At 46.3% G+C, this 18428-nt stretch overlaps 1 protein-coding gene across 1 annotated transcript; it reads left to right on the top strand.

Annotated features, from left to right (window-relative positions):
• The first annotated feature begins 9531 nt into the window (after positions 1–9531).
• On the top strand, positions 9532–13916 carry LOC120873286 (F-box only protein 27-like). The gene is made up of 5 exons (XM_040254098.1): positions 9532–9973; positions 10139–10250; positions 10330–10425; positions 13061–13196; positions 13776–13916. The coding sequence occupies exons 1-5, from the start codon at positions 9532–9534 to the stop codon at positions 13914–13916; spliced, it is 927 nt and encodes a 308-aa protein (XP_040110032.1).
• Positions 13917–18428: the final 4512 nt, after the last annotated feature.

Below are 18428 nucleotides of genomic sequence, written 5' to 3' on the forward strand. Positions count from 1 at the left end.
CCACACGCCAGGCCCCTCCGACTCTGCCCCCGTACTCTCTGCCCTTCTGTTCCTGCTGCAGAGGCTTCATTGGTCACTTCCAAGAAGCCCTCTCCTCACCTCTGAACTAGAAGCTCAATCCCTGTGGCTGAGTAATTCCAGCCCCTAAACTGTGATTTCAAACCTGGGACCAAGACTCGAGAGCTGAAAGTAAAACTAGCTCAAAAAATGTTTGGAGGCAGAGGGTTCTGCCCACCCTGTGAGCAATGAATTGGTCCCCTATATACAACTGCTCTGAGTTGTATAGTGTATAAAATTATTTTGTTACTTTGAAATTCTTTTTAAATATGGAGAGAGGAATGTATCTGTCGATCATAGGTAATACAATTTTGCCAAAGCTGAATAGAAATACAGTGTTAACAGCTTGATGACTACTCAGTTCAGAGTAAGGTGTTGTTTCAGTTGAGAGAAAATTGTACAGAAGAAAACAACTGTAGAAGGCATTCTCCAGCCAAGAGAATGGAAGAGTCAGAACCCGATTTCCCAAGCTCTAAGGAAATCATGGGATTAGAGATGATCAGTCAGGGTTAGAAGTTTAGGCAGGTGGTGGACGTGGGCACAGTGTCACAGTGACACCACATTTGAACATTCTGGTCATGAGGATAAGAGAGAACCTTGCAACAGCAGGATCCGGCTGTCCCCACCCCAGTCCAGGGGTCATGGCTGCCCCCTTCCTGCTGCAGGATCCCTAAGGCGCTCCAGGTCTCTGGATGGAAAGCAGATGAAGCCGCTGCTGCCTTTGATGTGCCCACCCTGAAGTGTCCCTCCCATGTGCAGTAGAAGCTGGGACACACCCCAAGGGGAGGGTGTTTTGTCAGTTTCATCCAAAGGGAAGTGTGATAGGTTGAAACTGGCCTGAGAGTCATGACCGCATGTAGTGTGTGGTTCTGGAGTAGATATACTGGTTTGGACAGTGAAGCTCTGGAGTATATTTTTGGGTCAGCTGGAGGACTTTGGATAGAAGGAATAGGAAACAAGCATTTACAGGAAGGGAAAGGTGGACACCATTGCCTGAAAAAAGAACCATATAATTTAATTTTGATATATATATATTGCAGTCTGGCGTGCTGCAGTCCATTGGGTCGCAAAGAGTTGGACATGACTTAGGGACTGAACAATATATACTTCTGTCTACACTGTGCATATATGCATTTATACACAGGTGTTTGTATATATGTATACATGCCACATTAAAATAGAATACGTATATATCCTTGTATTTGTATTCTTGATTGCCTTCTGGATATATACAGAAGAACTAAAGCACTGCAGGGTTACTGCAATGGTGATAGGCACATAGTTGTGATTTTTGTAGTTATTGATTATGTTTATCTAAATTTCTCATTTTCTATAGTGTTATACACAAATAAGTATTCTCCAGTGCAATTTCACTTTCCATAAATAACCACATTTAGAAATCGTCTTTGCTGACAAAGTTGTTTCATGTGTGTGTGTATGATTCTAATTCTTTTTTTTCCCCAAAAAAACTTTAAACTTTTTATTTTGTTTTGGGGGTGTAGCCAATTAGGAATGCTGTGTTCATTTCAGGTGAACAGCGGAGGGACTCAGCCGTACATATACACGTATCCGTTCTCCCAATTCTAATTCTTTGTGTTAGTGATAGCCCTTAGTGTGTGGACGAGGACTCTGAGGTTCTCAGTGCTCTCATCTGTTTGCACACATGAAATAGAGTCCATGATGGTCACATCCTCCGTGGCCATTCTCACCTCGAGTGTTCACTTGGGCCATGATCACATTAAAAGTGGTGCCCCTTTTAATGTGGCACACCGTTAACCAGGATGCACTGGTAAGGAGCCATAGCTTCTACAATGCCACTTGGCCAGCCTGGAAGCGTTCATTTCTTAGTAGAGTTCTAACCATTTGCAAAACTTGGTTCACCCTGAAATTTCTGTTGGAAAATTTTCCCTGCAGAAAGAGCTGCCAGTTTTTTATTTATTTTCTACAGTTCCTGTCTGTCCCTCTTGTATGGTCATTACTGTGCATGCCAGCATGCAAAGTATCTTTCCATTTAAGTGTGTTTAATTTTGTCCTTATATGTTGCTTACTTCTCTTGGGCTGGGACTTCTTTATCTTCCCAGGGACCAAGTAGCCCAGAGTCACTGCTTTTTTTATGACGATCATGATTAGCTGTTGGGTTATTCTATATAAAATTGAATTTTTCTCCTAGAAGTCACTGGAATCTTATATTATTCTTAAATATATGATTATTCTTTTGTGTGTATTGTTTAGATTTATTTAAGACAAACTAATAAAGAATTTTAAAAAGTATATACGTGTGTGTGTGGCTGACTCAGTTTGCTGTACAGTAGACATTGACACAAGAGGCTCCCTGTCCATGGGGCATTTTCAGGCAAGAATCCTGGAGTGGGTTGCCATTTCCTCCTCCAGGGGATCTTCCTGACCCAGAGTTTGAACCCGTGTCTCTTGCATCTCCTGAATCGTCAGGTGGATTCTTTACCATTGTGCCACCAGGGAAGCCCAAAAATTAACTCTACTTCAATTTAAAAAAAAAAAAAGACTAATGATAACAATAAACAATTTGAAATAAATAGAATATGTAAAAACTAAAGGAAACTGAAGTTGTTCAGTCATGTCCAGCTCTTTTTATAGCCTACCATGCTCCTCCATCCATGGGATTCTCCAGGCAAGAATACTAGAGTGGGTTGCTATTTCCTTCTCTAGGGGGGATCTTCCCCATCCAGGGATTGAACCCGGGTCTCCCAAATTGCAGGCAGACATTTTATCCTCTGAGCCACCAGGGAAGCCCATAAAAAATATATAAATGGTAATAAAAATAATGTAAAGCATCCATAGATTACCATTCTTAATATTTACATGTATATTTATATCCATTTAAAATGGATAGCCAACAAGTTCCATATAGCACATGAAACTGCTCAATGTTATGTGACAGCCTGGAAGGAAGGGGAATTGGGAGAATGGATGAGTATATGTATGGTTGAGTCCCTTCGATGTTCACTTGAAACTACCACAACGTTGTTAATCAGCTACACCCCAATAAAAAATAAAGTTTTTTAAAAGGGTTACTTATTTTACATATTTTGTTATGGGATTCCCTGGTGGCTCAGACGGTTAAGAGTCTGCCTGCAATGTGGGAGATCTGGATTTGATCCCTGGGTCAGGAAGATCCCCTGGAGGAAGAAATGGCAACCCACTCCAGTATTCTTGCCTGGAAAATCCCATGGCCGGAGGAGCCTGGAGGGCTACAGTCCACGGGGTAGCAAAGAGTCAGACACAACCGAGCACCTTCACTTCACTTAATTTTTTAATAGAGAACTCTAAATACAAATGTATGTAAAGAGTATTTTTATTATTCTTTTTAAACATATACTTTCTTTTTGGAGGGGCAGGCAAGGGCACAGTATGCAAGACCTTCTTTCCTGACCAAGGATGGACCCCATACCCCCTCAGTGGAAGCTCACAGTCTTAACCAATTGACAGCTGGGGAAGTTCCTCTCTCTTTTTTAAAGAACCCACAATACCAATGTCACACTGAAGGAATTACTCATGTCTTTTTCAATATATGGGATCACCTATTACTTATAGTTTCTAAATAGGCAGTTGCCAGTGAGTGATGCTACTAGGTAGGGTACATCTGAGATGCAGGCAGCCCTGCCTGAACTCTTCCGAGGAATGTTCACATGGCCTGTGATTTTGGATATCCTGGCTGGACAGTTCAGTGAGAAGCAAATAGTGGATTCCTCTGGAAGCAGGCAGGACTTCCACACCCTCCAGCCCCATCTCCCCCTCAGGCTGGATCCCTCCTCCCACCCCTCTGCAGACCTTCCACACCAGAGCTCTTACTCCAGGACCTCCCTGGCTGCCCTACTCCTTGCCCCGCCCAGGACTCTCTTCTCAAATCTCCCTAGGTGTGTTTCCCCTTCAAATAGATCTTGGATCTTTAAATCTTCTTATTTTGTTGTTGTGTTTTACATAGGAAACTGGCTTCAGCCAGACTTTTCTCAAGTTCTTGGTTATTTTATTTCCAAGTGTAGCCTCAATAGGAGGAAGTGCTTCTTCAGAGTGAAAAGGTTTTGCAGTTCTTTTCTGCTCTTGACCCATGTCAATGAAAAATCAGTCGACTGAAGATAGAATTGAAAAATTTTATTCGAGCCAAGTTTGAGGATTATAACCTGGGAAGAGCCTCTCAAAGAGTTCTGAGAACAGTTCTGTCCATTAGTGATCAAGACCCAGTTTATATATATAAGTTTTTTGAGACAGTAGACTATACATTAAATGATGTATTATTGACAGTTTACATGATCCAGTTTGAAGTGCCCAGTGTTTGTACACGTGACCCTTTCCAAGGTCAAGAAGGAATGTTATCCTTGAAGGAGTTGTCTTGTTGATGCTAAGAGAACGCTGTTTATGGTTGAGCAGGTATTGCTGGTGGGGAGGTTTGGTCAATGCATAACGCTGATGCACAATGCATGGTGCTGGGAGAGGTGAGGGCAGAGAAGAATTTTTATGTTAAATTTTTCTTGTCTTGCCATAAATATGAATTTTATTTCACACCTACTACAGACTTTTGGGTGGGGAGCTGAGAGGGTTTTACTTAAAATCTTATCTCCAATCCCACATCCCCCAGCCCCACTCCAGGAGAATGGGCATATCAGGACTGAAACACCTTGAGGAAGGAGCTTGAACCCAACACCCAGGGCTGCCCCACTCAACCCTACCTCTAGGGAGTGAAAAGTGAAAGTGAAATCGCTCAGTCGTGTCCGACTCTGCCATCCCATGGACTGTAGTCTACCAGGCTTCTCTGTCCATGGGATTTTCCAGGCAAGAGTACTGGAGAATACTGGAGCGGGTTGCCATCTCCTTCTCCAGGGGATCTTCCTGACCCAGGGATCGAACCCAGGTCTCCTGCATTGCAGGCAGACGCTTTACCCTCTGAGCCCCCAGGGAATATTACACCAGGGAATTTAGGGAGTGAGGCTCTCTTCAAATCCCTCCCACCCTCCCAAGAGAGATTTTATTAACTATTTATCTCCTTCTTCCTAAGATCCTTCCTACCCTGTATCCACACAAAAGGCCCATTCCCAGTCAGGTTTCTTCCCTGGAATCAAAACACCTCCCAGCTCTACTCCTGTTAACAGGATAGGTGAACCAGAGCCAGGAAAACCAAGGTTGTGGAACTTCTAACGACCTTGGGATATTCCTGCAGCCTGCCTCCCAGTGCTCTGAGCTTCAGGAATTTTCTACTTCTGCAAACCAGACTTTCAGGGCTCCCCCCAGCCCCGCACAGTACTCCCCACTTCCCAAACACCTTCCAAGATGCATCTGCATGCCCACTCAACACTTCCCTGTCCATTCTTGTGGCTTCACTGGGTCAGAGCCAACTGCAACCTTCCTGCTTTTATGGAGAATAATTTCTCATGCAGCCTCTACCACCTTGAAATGAAATACTTAGGGATTTCTCTGGTGGCAGAGTGGATAAGAAGGGCCATGGTTTTGATCCCTGGGTCAAGAAGATCCCCTAGAGGAGGAAATGGCAACCCGCTCCAGTATTCTTGATTGGGAAATTCCATGGACAGAGGAGCCTGGCGGGTGACAGTCCATTTGGTCCCAAAGAATCGGACATGACTGAGTGACTAACACACACACATCATGGATCAAGCCCCCCTTTACCATCTTGGAATGAAATACTTAGATAACGAAACCTGTGTCCACAAAGAATTCTTCTAATGTTAATAAAATGCTCCAAATACAATGTATACAGGGTAAAGGTGAAATAAAAGGAGAGAAATTCATAATTATTTAAAATTCTTCTTTTTTTCCTTTTTTTTTTTTTTTTTTTTGCCACATGGCTTGCCAGGGAAAGTTTTGGACTTCCAAGAAATTCCTGAGAAATTCATAATTAAAAGAACATGTAGGGGGAGGAGAAGGTGGGACAAATTGAGAGAATAACACTGATATATCCCTATATATACACTACCATGTGTAAAATGGATAGCTAGTGGGAAGCTGCTGAATAGCACAGGGAGCTCAGCTCCCTGCTCTGTGATGACCTAGAGGGATGGAACTGGGGCTAGGGGGAGGCTCAAAAGGAATCGGATATAAGTGTTAGTCACTCAGTTGTGTCTGACTCTTTGCGACCCCATATATTATAGCCCATCCGGCTCCTCTGTCCATGGGATTCTCCAGGCAAGAATACTGGAGTGGGTTTGTTGTTCAGTCATTCGATCGTGTCCGACTCTTTGCGACCCCGTGGACTGCAGCCCGCCAGGCTTCCCATCCTTCACCATCTCCCAGAGTTTGCTCAAACTCACGTCCATTGAGTCAATGATGCCATCCAAACATTTTGTCCTCTGTCGCATCCTTCTCCCCCTGCCTTCAATTTTCCCAGCATCAAGGTCTTAATAGTGAGTCGGCTCTTCACATCGGGTGGCCAAATTATTGGAGCTGGGTAACCATTCCCTTCCACAGGGCATTTTTCCAGCCCAAGGATCTGCATTACAGGTGGATTCTTTACCATCTGAGCCATCAGGGAAGCACCTATGTATGCATAAAGCTGATTCAAGTTGTTGTACAGCAGAAACTAACACAACATTGTCCAATTAAAAATTAATAAAACAAAAAAAAAAGAATATGTATTTCAATATGCAAATGATACTTGGGCTTGCTCCCAGTAAGACTGTATGGTCAGGCCACTCAACACGGCTGTTTTCTTGCTCTCTATACACTCTTTGCCCTACCAGTGCCTGCTCCACCTACACCCTATGCACACGGGCACATGGCTGACACCCCCATACTTGCCCAGGCCCCATCTAGTGATTGTTCTTATCAAAGGGGCAGTGAGGAACTTGCCCTTCTGGCTTCCCTGGTACTACTGACCCCACCTGACATCAATTCCCCTGTAACTGGTAGTCTTCCCCCCAACTCTGACCCTCACCCTGGGAGTAAAGACAGCCACCACATCCTGCCCCCATGTTCTGCCCACCAACCTCTGCACACAGTGGGCTGTTGCTCCAGGACCTTGCTTCAGATGTGTAAGCTTCCCCATCCACTAAACTACTTATGTCTCTGTTGCTGACTCAGGGCTCTTTCTTTGGTCTTGAGGCTGGGCGAGCACAGGCCTTGTAGGCCTGTGAGGGGTACAACAAGATTTAGCTACTCAAAGTGTGGAGGGCAGTCATCAGCATCCTTTGGGGATTTGTTACAGATGCAGATCTGATTCAGAGCTTGGATTTTAAAACCTTCCCAGGGCATGTGAAAAATCCCCAGGGTGTTCAGACTTCTCTGTGGATGCCTAAGGCTCCATGAGACCCAGAGCTGGCACTGCTTACATGAGGAGATTTTGTGGTTTTCTGAATTGGAGCATAATAACTAGCAAATACCAGCAAAGTCAAGGACACTCTTCCAACTGACAGAGTAATTGCATTCCTGGACTTCTCAGTGTCTATTTTTTTTTTAATTATTGTTACTTTTTTATTATAGTCGCTTTACAACCTTGTGGCTCAGCTGGTAAAGAATCCGCCTGCAATGCAGGAGACCTGGGTTCGATCCCTGGGTTGGGAAGATCCTGTGGAGAAGGGAAAGGCTACCCACTCCAGTATTCTGGCCTGGAGAATTCCAGGGACTATACAGTCATGGGTTGCAAAGAGTCGGACACGACTGAGTGACTTTCGCTTTCACTTCACTACAACAATAATATAGTTGGCTTAAATATAGCTGGGTTATTTTCTGCTGTACAGCAAAGTGAATCAGCTATACATATATATGTATCCCTTCTTTGGGGGATTTTCTTCCCGCTTAGGTCACCAAGGAGCACTGAGTGGAGTTCCCTGTGCTATACAATATGCAAATGTACAAATGTAAATGATACCTGGGCTTGCTCCCAGTAAGACTGTATGGTCAGGCCACTCAAGATGGCTGTTCTCTTGCTCTCTGTATGCTTTTAGCCCTACCAGTGCCTGCTCCACCTACACTCTATGCACATGGGGACACGGCTGACCAAAAGATTTGCATACCTTTTGTCCATCTGTATGTCTTCTCTGGAGAAATGTCTATTTAGTCTTACACCCATTTTTTGATTGCATTCTTTTTTTTTTTAATTAAGCTGCAGGAGCTGTTTGTATATTTTGGAGATTAATCCCTTGTCAGTTGCTTCATTTGCAAATATTTTATCCCAGTTTGAGGGCTGACTTTTGCTCTTGTTTATGGTTTCCTTTACTATGCAAAAGTTTTTAAGAATAATTAAGCCCCATTTGTTTATTTTTGTTTTTATTTTCATTACTCTAGAAAAGTGAGTATTTTCATTACTCTACTCAGTTGTGTTCAACTCTTTGTGACCCCATGGAGTGTAGCCTGCCAGGCTCCTCTGTCCATGGGTTTTTTAAGGCAAGAATACTGGAGTACTTTGCCATTTCCTTCTTCGGGGGATCTTCCCAACCCAGGGATCAAACCCAGGTCTCCTTCGATGCAGGTCGACTCTTTACCTTCTGAGCCACCCAGGCTAAGTTCAAAACCCAGCTCTGTCACCTACTAGCTGTGTGACCTTGGGCAGGTCACTTGGCCTCAGTTTTCACAGCTGTGAAGTGGGGACATGGCCATACCTACCTCAGGGGGTTGCTAACCTGACTGGTGGTAAGAGGCTTCCTGAAGTTCGCCTGGATTACTACTGGTTACAGCACTCATTTAGGTGTCAAATAGAAATGCATTTGGTTCCAGCTGGAGTCTGTTTTCTCCTGTACAATGATCTCCAAGATAGTGATGCTGGATCCTTAGAGGTGATGGGAACTGTTCCATTAGCTAAGGAATATGAGGCCTCCCGCCCAGATGCCTGGCTGAATAACAGCAGCTGTTCAGCACCAAGGGCCTTACAGCCTGGCGAGGGGTGCTCCGAAGGACCAGTGGTGGGAATGACAGACAGACTCTGGATCCGGCATCTTCTGCTCCTCCCTCCACGGTGGCTTCTGCGATTTGGTCCGTTAATTACCCTGCAGGTATGAACAGAGTCTGAAGGAAGGGAAGTTTGGAGAACAGGGCCTGGAGACAGGGCTGGGAGGGCATGGCAAGCAAGCCTGGGAGGAAGAGACAGGGAGAAGGGAGGGGCAGGCAGATATGGCTAGTCACTGGGAAAACCAGGCCAGGGCAAGGGTGGGGTGGGGGGTAGGGAGTGGAGGGGGGGGGGGTGGTCTGGTTGCTGGGTATGAAGAAGGGAGGGGCGGACGAATAAAAAGGACTGAGGTGGCGGTGGGAACAGGTGAGGCGAGGTGAAGGCCCACTGGTGAGGAGCACTGGCTGAGATGCAGGGTTAGACTCGGGGCGCAGAGCGGGGTTGGCTGCGGGCGCTGGGATGCGCGGGGCGGAGAGCGGCTGCGGTGGTCGGCTGGCAAGGACGAGCTGGGAGTCTGGGGGCTTGAAGGGGCGGCTGCTGGGGTGTGGGGGCGACAGCCTTTGGGTGCGGGAAGCAGGGGCGTCGCCTGCGGAGGCTCCAGGTCGCTGATGTCTTACGCTGGCTCTCCAGCAGCAGCAGCCGCAGGGCCTGGAGAGGAGACCACGGGGGCCTCAACCTCCTGGGGCCTGCTCGCCCGCGTCCCAGCTCCGCACCACGAACCACAGGAGGCTCCGGGCGTGAACCAGCTGCCCATGGAGATGCTCCGGAAGGTGCTGATCTACCTGCCTCCAAGCACGCTGCTCCGGCACTGCCGCCAGGTGTGCCGGCGCTGGCGAGACCTGGTGGACAGCTGGGACCTGTGGCGGAGCATCCTGCCCTGGAAACACCCCGACCTGTGGCCCGTCATCCGCACCTGCCTGCCCCCTGTTGATGACCCCGGGCCCTGCATCCTGGGCCGCTTCTGCGAGCTCAGACCCATAGGACGCAAGCTCATCGCGAACCCGCTGGGCAAAGGTGAGGACCCCAAGAAAGGCATCGATCCTCGTGCGAGTGGGTGGGAGGGAGTTTTTCTGCAGCTAAAACTTGGTGGTTGGGGCAGAGATGGAGCCTGTTGGGAGGAGCGCAGGGGCGAGGCCACCCTGGAAACCCTTGGGACTTAACGTGGGCTGGAGGGCAGGCAAGGAACTTGATCACAAACCTTTTTCATGTTAACAGAAGACCTCTGGAACTGTATGATGCTGAGCTGTAGAGATGGCTCGGAGGAAGAGGAAGACTTGGGGGTCAGGCTGAAGACTTCTGGGGAGATGAGCTACAGTCCTGCCTACAGGTGAATGTCCCTAGTCCCCAGGGTCAGGGTGGTGGTGAATTTTTGCTGGGTCTCATTGATCGTGCTCTCTCTTTCATAGGTGTTGGTACAAGGGAGAAATTTTGGACCTGGAGGAGGAGGGTCTGTGGCGGGAACTCCTGGATAGTGGAAAGATTTGGATTTCTGTCTGTCGCCGGTGAGTGTGAGGCTAAAAACAGCCCTTTTGTTCAGTGCCGACCTTGGCATGGATGATGTCATTTAAGCCTCCTAGCCACACCTTGGGGCTTCCCACATCACTCAGTGGTGTAAGGAGTCTGCCTGCCAATGCAGAAGATGTGGGTTTGATCCCTGGGAGGGAAAGATCCCCTGGAGAAGGGGATGGCAACCCACTCCAGTATTTTTGCCTGGGAAATCCCATAGACAGAGGAGCTTGGCAGGCCACAGTCCATGGGGCTGCAAAAGAGTGGGATAGCTAAATAACAACCCCTTAGGATAAAGTAGGAGGAAGGGAAATGACTGGGCCACCTTCATAGAGCAAAAGTCCACTCCCTGAACCCTCTGCTAACCCTCTAAAGGGACTTGGATTGGAAGATGCCTGACTGGATTCAATATAGAGGGCTTGGGCCCAACTAAATCTCATCTGTGAATGAGTTTACAGGGTTTAGATGGGTTTAATTTCCTGGGTTTAGATGGAGGCAAGATAGAGTTGGCTAAGGGGTCAGATTCTGGAGCTAGAACCTCTCACATTCAAACCCTGATTTCTTGGTTTTGTGGCCTTGGGCAAGTCACAGTGTGCCTCTTAAAAATAGGGTTATATGTCAGGCACCAAGCCAGTGCTGTGGAGTCTGAGCTTTTTCAGCAAACTTCATGGTCCTTGACCCCGCGGGAATGTGTATTTTGAAATCTCAAACTGGGTAGTTCAGAAAGTAGAGGTGACTTCTCCTAGTGGCATAGCTAAAGGCTTGGCCGGATCTGGCATTAGGCTCAAACTTGTTTGACTCTTAGAGCTTGTGCTCTGTATGACGGTCTTGAAATTGGGGTCCATGAAAGAACTTCTAAGGGATACCTGACCTGGATGATTTTAAGCGAGGTGCATCCCAAATCCTGTACACTTTTATGTTATCTGTTGTAAAATTACTCAGCTGCAGATCACACCTATGGTGGGAGTGTCATTGTTTGTTTCTCAATTCCTACCCCATAATGCTCCCGTTTTACTTTGTTTTGTTTCCCTTAATTCGTCTGTGCCGTATCTTAGTTGCAGCTCTCTAGTTGTGGCACTTGGGCTTAGTTGCTCCAAGGCATGTGGGATCTTAGTTCCCCAACTAGGGATCCAATCTGAGTCCCTTGCATTGAAGGGTGGATTCTTAACCACTGACTCCCAAGGCTCCAGTTTTATAGAAAAAGAAAACCCCTGAACTAAGTTCTTTCGGGGCCTTATTATGGGTTTCACCTCAGCCTCTAGGTCATCCTAAGTCATGTTTGTCTTATGGAGTGGCTCGCCCCCAGTTTACACTATGTGGACGTGGACAGCCTCCACCAAATTGCATTGTAGTCTGTCCAGTATGACCCAAAGTCCCCAGGTGAACAAAGGTACTCCACACTTAGTGTTTCATGGTCACAGGAAAAGTTTTGAATAGGTATTTATAACCGTGTATGTGGTTGGCACAGAACAGTTTGAAAGGTAAGTCAAAAGAACATACATTAGTATTATGTTAGGGTAATAGTACTATATTGCGGAGAAGGCAATGGCAACCCGCTCCAGTACTCTTGCCTGGAAAATCCCATGGACAGAGGAGCCTGGTTGGCTGCAGTCCATGGGGCCGCTAAGAGTCGGACACCACTGAGCGACTTCACTTTCACTTTTCACTTTCACACATTGGAGAAGGAAATGGCAACCCACTCCGGTGTTCTTGCCTGGAGAATCCCAGGGATGGAAGAGCCTGATGGGCTGCCATCTATGGGGTCACAGAGTCGGACACGACTGAAGCGACTTAGCAGCAGCAGCAGCAGCAACAGCAGGATACTTTTGTGGAAGAAGTAGAATGTACATCTAAAGTGAAGTGATGCTAAGTCTCTGTAAAGGAAACTACCTCTTTGTGTATTTATATAGTCCTTACTCTTAAGTGACACAAAGAACAGAATGTTGTCAGCAAACCTACCCTTAGAATCCCTCACGCCCCATTCCCCATCACTTCCAATCTAAAGGCAGCACCATCCTGAATTCTACTGACATTAGATCAGTTTTGCCATTTGAGTGCTTAATATATAGAGAGTCATGCAAAATATAGTTTGTATTTAGCCTCTTTCAATGAACATGTTTGTAAATTCACCCATAATCATAGGTAGCTGTGGTTTCCTTTTAGACTGTAATATTGCATTATATGAATATACCATAATTTGTCCATTTAGCATTGATGGACATTGGATGTTTCTTTGAATGTTGCTGGTTATTCCATCATCAGTTTATTTAGATTTCCCCTGGATCCTTTTAAATGACTAAGAAAAATACATTGAAAATGACATCTTTTCCACTAGTGAAAGAATGAGAAACAATATGGGGGAAAAAAATAATATAGGAGAGGGTACCTTGAACAGCACAGCTCCCGGTCATAGCATACAGACCAGCTAGGAAGCTCATTTAGTCCAAATGCATTCCTTGGGTATGCAGAGGTTCCCAGCTCCCATGGAACAAGCACTGGCGGGTAATGATTGTACTTGTTGGGGGAACCACCGTTTCAGATTTCCACATAGGAAGGCCATTGAGGTAAAGCAGGCAGGCCCTCAGAGAAATGGGATGGCAAGTCAGTCTTAAAGATCTTCTCCTCCGGCAGCTGGACAGAGCAACAAGGAAGTGACCGGATGTATCAGCTAGTCGTCAAGCTTCTAGATGCCAACTATGCCATCTTGCATTATTTCTTCCATAAACGTTTTCCCGTCCGGCCACGGACAGGCAGTTTCTCCTTTCGGGTGAGTCTCTGGCAGGGGTGAGGGGAAAGAATGGTGGGGTCTGTAATGAACTACTGTTGCCTAACAAACTGGCCCAGATTTACTGGTTTAATATTAGCAAGGCTCATCTTATCACTTCCTATGGTTTCTATGATTAGGTCTCAGCTACGAGTTGCTGACTTTGTTCTCTCATGTAGTTCCATTTTAGACATTGGCTAGAGCTGAAGGGCAGGGTGGGCTGTGAGTATGTATACAGCTGGCTGAGCAGCCCTTGGTTTAATCTCAGAGCTTGGCCATGGGATCTCCCTGCTGGGAGTAGTCTGGGCTTCCTCACAACATGGCAGCTTCGAGGAAACCAGCTGCTTCCTGGTGGTTCCGGGTACCACACTCTTGGTTCCAGTGAAACCCTCCCAGATCCAAGGGGGTGGGCATTAGACTCCACCCCTGGGTGAGGAGTGGCATGATTCCAGAAGGACATGTGGAAGCAGAGACATTGTTGCAGCCATCTATGGAAAATACCACCTGCCAGAAGGCCCCCAGCTCAGCTTTTGAGGGCAAGGCCATGGCACAATGGGACTTAACTTCTTTTTCTACCTACAGATCATGCATGCATTCACCAACATCAAGAAGGGCGTCCGCTTTGTGTTGTTTGACCACAGTGTTGAGGGCTATGATTCGTGGCCTGAGCAGTGTGGAGTCTGCAGGCCCCAATCCAGTGTCATCGTACAGATCCGTCCCTAGGCTGTCCCTGTAAGACAACGTGACCGTGCCTTCCAGGAGCTGGGACCTTTGGCCAGACCACCTCTAATCGAAAGCGTGTAGCTCCAGGCATCATGGGATCTCTCCTGGATCCAATCAAGAGTCCTACTGGGCCCTGTCTTTAAATTCTATGAGAAACTATGAGAAGAACATTCTTACATCAGGGTTACTGACTGAACGCAGCCCCTGTTCTACGGAGTGGAGACACACGGATGAAAACGAGGAAATGGTGAAAGGGCTCCTCACCGTGCCGCCCCCCATCCCCCCGCCGGCCAGTGCCAGGCCCCTCTGCTTCAGCCCCCATGCCCTCTGCCCTTGTCTTCTGTTTCTGCTGCAGAGGCTTCATTGATCACTTCCAAGAAACCGTCTCCTCGTGTCTGAACCAGAAACTCATCCCTCTGGCTGAGTAATTCCAGTCTCTAACCTTCTGTGATTTCAAGACTGTGACCAGGACTCAGAGCTGAAAGCTGCTGCTAAGTTGCTTCAGTTGTGTCTGACTCTGTGCGACCCCATAAATGGCAGCCCATCAGGTTCCACCATCCCTGGGATTCTCCACGCAAGAACACCGGAGTGGGTTGCCATTTCCTTCTCCAATGCATGAAAGTGAAAAGTGAAAGTGAAGTCGCTCAGTCATGTCCGACTCTTAATTAGAGACTCCATGGACTGCAGCCTACCAGGCTCCTCCATCCATGGGATTTTCCAGGCAAGAGTACTGGAGTGGGGTGCCGTTGCCTTCTCTGAATTAGCTCAAAAGATTGTTTAGAGGCAGAGGGTTCTGCCCACCCTGTGAACAATGAATTTGGTCCCCAGAGCCCAACCTTATTCTGGATTCTATGGTGGATAGAATTATTTTGTTACTTTGAAATTCTTTTTGAATATGGAGATAATAAATCAGGAATGTATCTTCCAATCATAGTTAACAAGTATAATATTTGCCTAAAGTAGCTCAGCTGTTTTCAATAGAAATACAATGTTACTTGACTACTTTGTTGTTCAGTCACTCAATTGTGTCTGAATCTTTGCAACCCCATGGGCTGCAGCACGCCAGGTTTTCCTGTCCTTTACCACCTCCTGGAGAATGCTCAAACTCATGTCCATTGAATCGGTGATGCCACCCAACCATCTTGTCCTCTGTCGTCCCCTTCTCCTCCTGCCTTCTATCTTTCCCAGCAGCAGGGTCTTTTCCAATGAGTTGGCTTTTCGAATCAGATGGCCAAAGTATTGGAGCTTCAACTTCAGCATCAGTCCTTCCAATGAATATTCAGGGTTGGGTTTCCTTTAGGATTGACTGATTTGATCTTCTTGCAGTCCAAGTGACTCTCAAAAGAGTCTTCAACACCACAGTTCTAAAGCATCAAATCTTCAGTGCTCAGCCTTCTTTATGGTCCAACTCTCACATCCATAGATGACTACTGGAAAAGCTATAGCTTTGACTAGACAGACTTTTGTCGGCAAAGTAATGTCTCTGCTTTTTAATATGCTGTCTAGGTTGGTCATAGCTTTTCTTCCAAGGAGCAAGGGTATAGTTATGTATTGATACATTTTCTAAACAAAGGGTCATACCACAAAATGACGTATAATATTTTACATTACATTCACCAAGGATACATAGTCCAGGTAAGAATGTACAAAGCAAGCAACAAGTCAGCAAGACCCCAAGTGAGCTGGGAAAGAACATAGCTCTCAGGAAGTGAAACTGCTAACATCAGAAGAAAGAAAGGAAATGATCTTTACAATAGAGCGAATGTTGCTGTTTTTCAGGAGTTCTGGCGTAATGAAGTTTTACACTGCACATTAGACACATAGGGAGAATTTTGTGTTTAATTTTCTCTTGTCCTGCCTCAAAATGTACATTTTATTTCATCACTCCACAATCTCACTAACGCTGATTTATTGTTATTGTTTTATTGTTGTTATTTTTGTCACTGGTTTATTCTTGGGATTTTACTTTTTGCTTAGCCAGTTCTGATAGATGTGGGGTGGTGTTGATTTGCATTTCCCTGTTGATTAAGGAACTAGAGCACCTTTTCATGTGTTTATTGCAATTTGTGGTCAATTTTATCTTAAGCATTCTATGTATTTATTTCCCATCTTGCAAAATGAGAGGAGGCCTCCATGGAGGAGGCCACCCCTACACAATAGGTTAAGGCCAAGACCTGGTTCCATGGTGAATCTTCTAACCAGTCGAAACCAAAAGTGTTCCTTCAAGAAAGAAGTGAGACCTAAACTGTGTGCCATGGGGCAATTGACTTCTTGTCTTTTGGATGCGGTTTCTTCATCCGCTAGCGTTGGAGGGTCTCTGCAGAAGTGTTGGTCAGCAGTGGCTCGCCGTGGGGATGGGGGTCCTGGTAGCAGCAGTCATGGGAGGTGCCCCTTGGCCTGAGCGTGGTCAATCTTTTGTAACACTTATTTTATTGAAGTAGAATTGATTTGCAATATTGTGTTAATTTCTGCTGTACAGCAAAGTGATGGATTCCGTTATACATATATATTATACATTCATTTTCATAATCTTTCCCCTTATGGCTCATCACAGGATATTCAGTACAGTTCCCTGTGCTATACAGTAGGTTTTGTTGTTTATCCATTCTAGATACAATACTTTGCATCTCCTAATCCCAAAGTTGCAATCCATCCCTCCCCCGACACCACCTCCTTGGCAACCACAAATCTGTTCTCAAGGTCTTTGAGTCTGTCTCTGCTTCATAGATAAGTTCTTTTGTGTCATGTTTTAATTCCAAATAGAAGTGATATCATATGGTATTTTGGAGAAGGCAAGGGCACCCCACTCCAGCACTCTTGCCTGGAAAATCCCATGCACAGGGGAGCCTGGTGGGCTGCAGTCCATGGGGTTGCTAAGAGCTGGACACAACTGAGTGACTTCACTTTCACTTTTCACTTTCATGCATTGGAGAAGGAAGTGGCAACCCACTCCAATGTTCTTGCCTGGAGAATCCCAGGGATGGAGGAGCCTGGTGGGCTGCCGTCTATGGGGTCGCACAGAGTCAGACATGACTGAAGCGACTCAGCAGTATTCCACTGTGTTTATCTGTGTCCCATATCTTTATCCTTTCATCTGGCAGTGGACATTTAGGTCGGTTCCGTGTCTTGGCTATTGTAGACAGTGCTGCAGTGAACGCTGAGGTGCATGTATGTTTTGGATTATATGCCCAGAAATGGTATTGCAAGATCATATGGCAACTGTTTTTAGTTTTTGAGGAAACTCCATAGTGTTTTCCATATTGGCTGCACCAATTTATATTGGTGTAATTTAATTCCCACCAACAGTGAGGGAGAGTTCCCTTTTCTCCACATGGTCAGTCTTTCTTGGATCTATACTTCCATCCACCCTCCCACGGGACTTAATGCCTCCCAAACATCATACTGTTTCCTCCAAAAACATTTCCATATAAATCTCTAAAAGATAAGATCTCTCTCCTTGAAAGAAAAACTGCAGTATTGGGACTTCCCTGGCAGTGCATTCTCCATGCTTCCAATACAGGGGGCCGGGGTTCAATCACTGGTCATGGAGCTGAATCTAACATGCCACAACTAAGACCCAGTGCAGCAAAACAAATTTTTAAAAATTGTTTTTAAGGAAGAAACTGCAATAGTCTAGCACACTTAAGGAATTATTAACATCTTTGGGGGAATTCCGTGGTGGTCCAGTGGTTAGGACACAGTGCTTTCACTGCCATGGGCCTGGGTTCAATCCCTGGTTGGGGAACTGAGACCCAAGTTGTGTGGCGTGTCCAAAAAGAAACAAACAAACAAAAAAAATACAAGAACCCACTTTTGGGGACTTCCTGGAGGTCCAACAGTTAAGAATCTGTGCTTCCACTGCAAGGAACATGGATTTGATCTCTGGCCCCTGGTCAGGGAACCCAGATCCCACGTGCCCCGTGGCATGGCCAAAAAAAAAAAATAATTAAAAATAAAATGTCTTTTGAAATATATGGGATTACCTACGGAGAAGGAGTGGCACCCCACTCCAGTACTCTTGCCTGGAAAATCCCATGGACGGAGGAGCTTGGTAGGCTGCAGTCCATGGGGTCGCTGAGTGTTGGACACGACTGAGTGACTTCACTTTCACTTTTCACTGTCATGCACTGGAGAAGGAAATGGCAACCCACTCCAGTGTTCTTGCCTGGAGAATCCCAGGGACGGGGGAGCCTGGTGGGCTGCCGTCTATGGGGTCACACAGAGTCGGAGACGACTGAAGCGACTGAGCCGCAGCAGCAGGGATTACCTATTACCTATATTTTCTAAATGGGCAGTTGCCTGCAAGCAGTAATGCTGCCGGGTAGATGCAGGCAGCTCTGGCTGAACCTTTATTAGGAATGTTCCCATGGTCTGTGATTAGGGAGGTTCTGGCTGGACAGTTCCAAGGACATCCATTACGATGGATTCTTCTGGAAGAAGGCAGCCCCTCCACATGCCCCCGGCCCATCTCCGCCTAAGGCTGGAGCAATCCTCCTCCTCGCCCTCTGCCCC

The sequence above is a fragment of the Oryx dammah genome, unplaced genomic scaffold (genome assembly GCF_014754425.2).
Source record: "Oryx dammah isolate SB20612 unplaced genomic scaffold, SCBI_Odam_1.1 HiC_scaffold_13, whole genome shotgun sequence".
NCBI lineage: Eukaryota > Metazoa > Chordata > Mammalia > Artiodactyla > Bovidae > Oryx > Oryx dammah.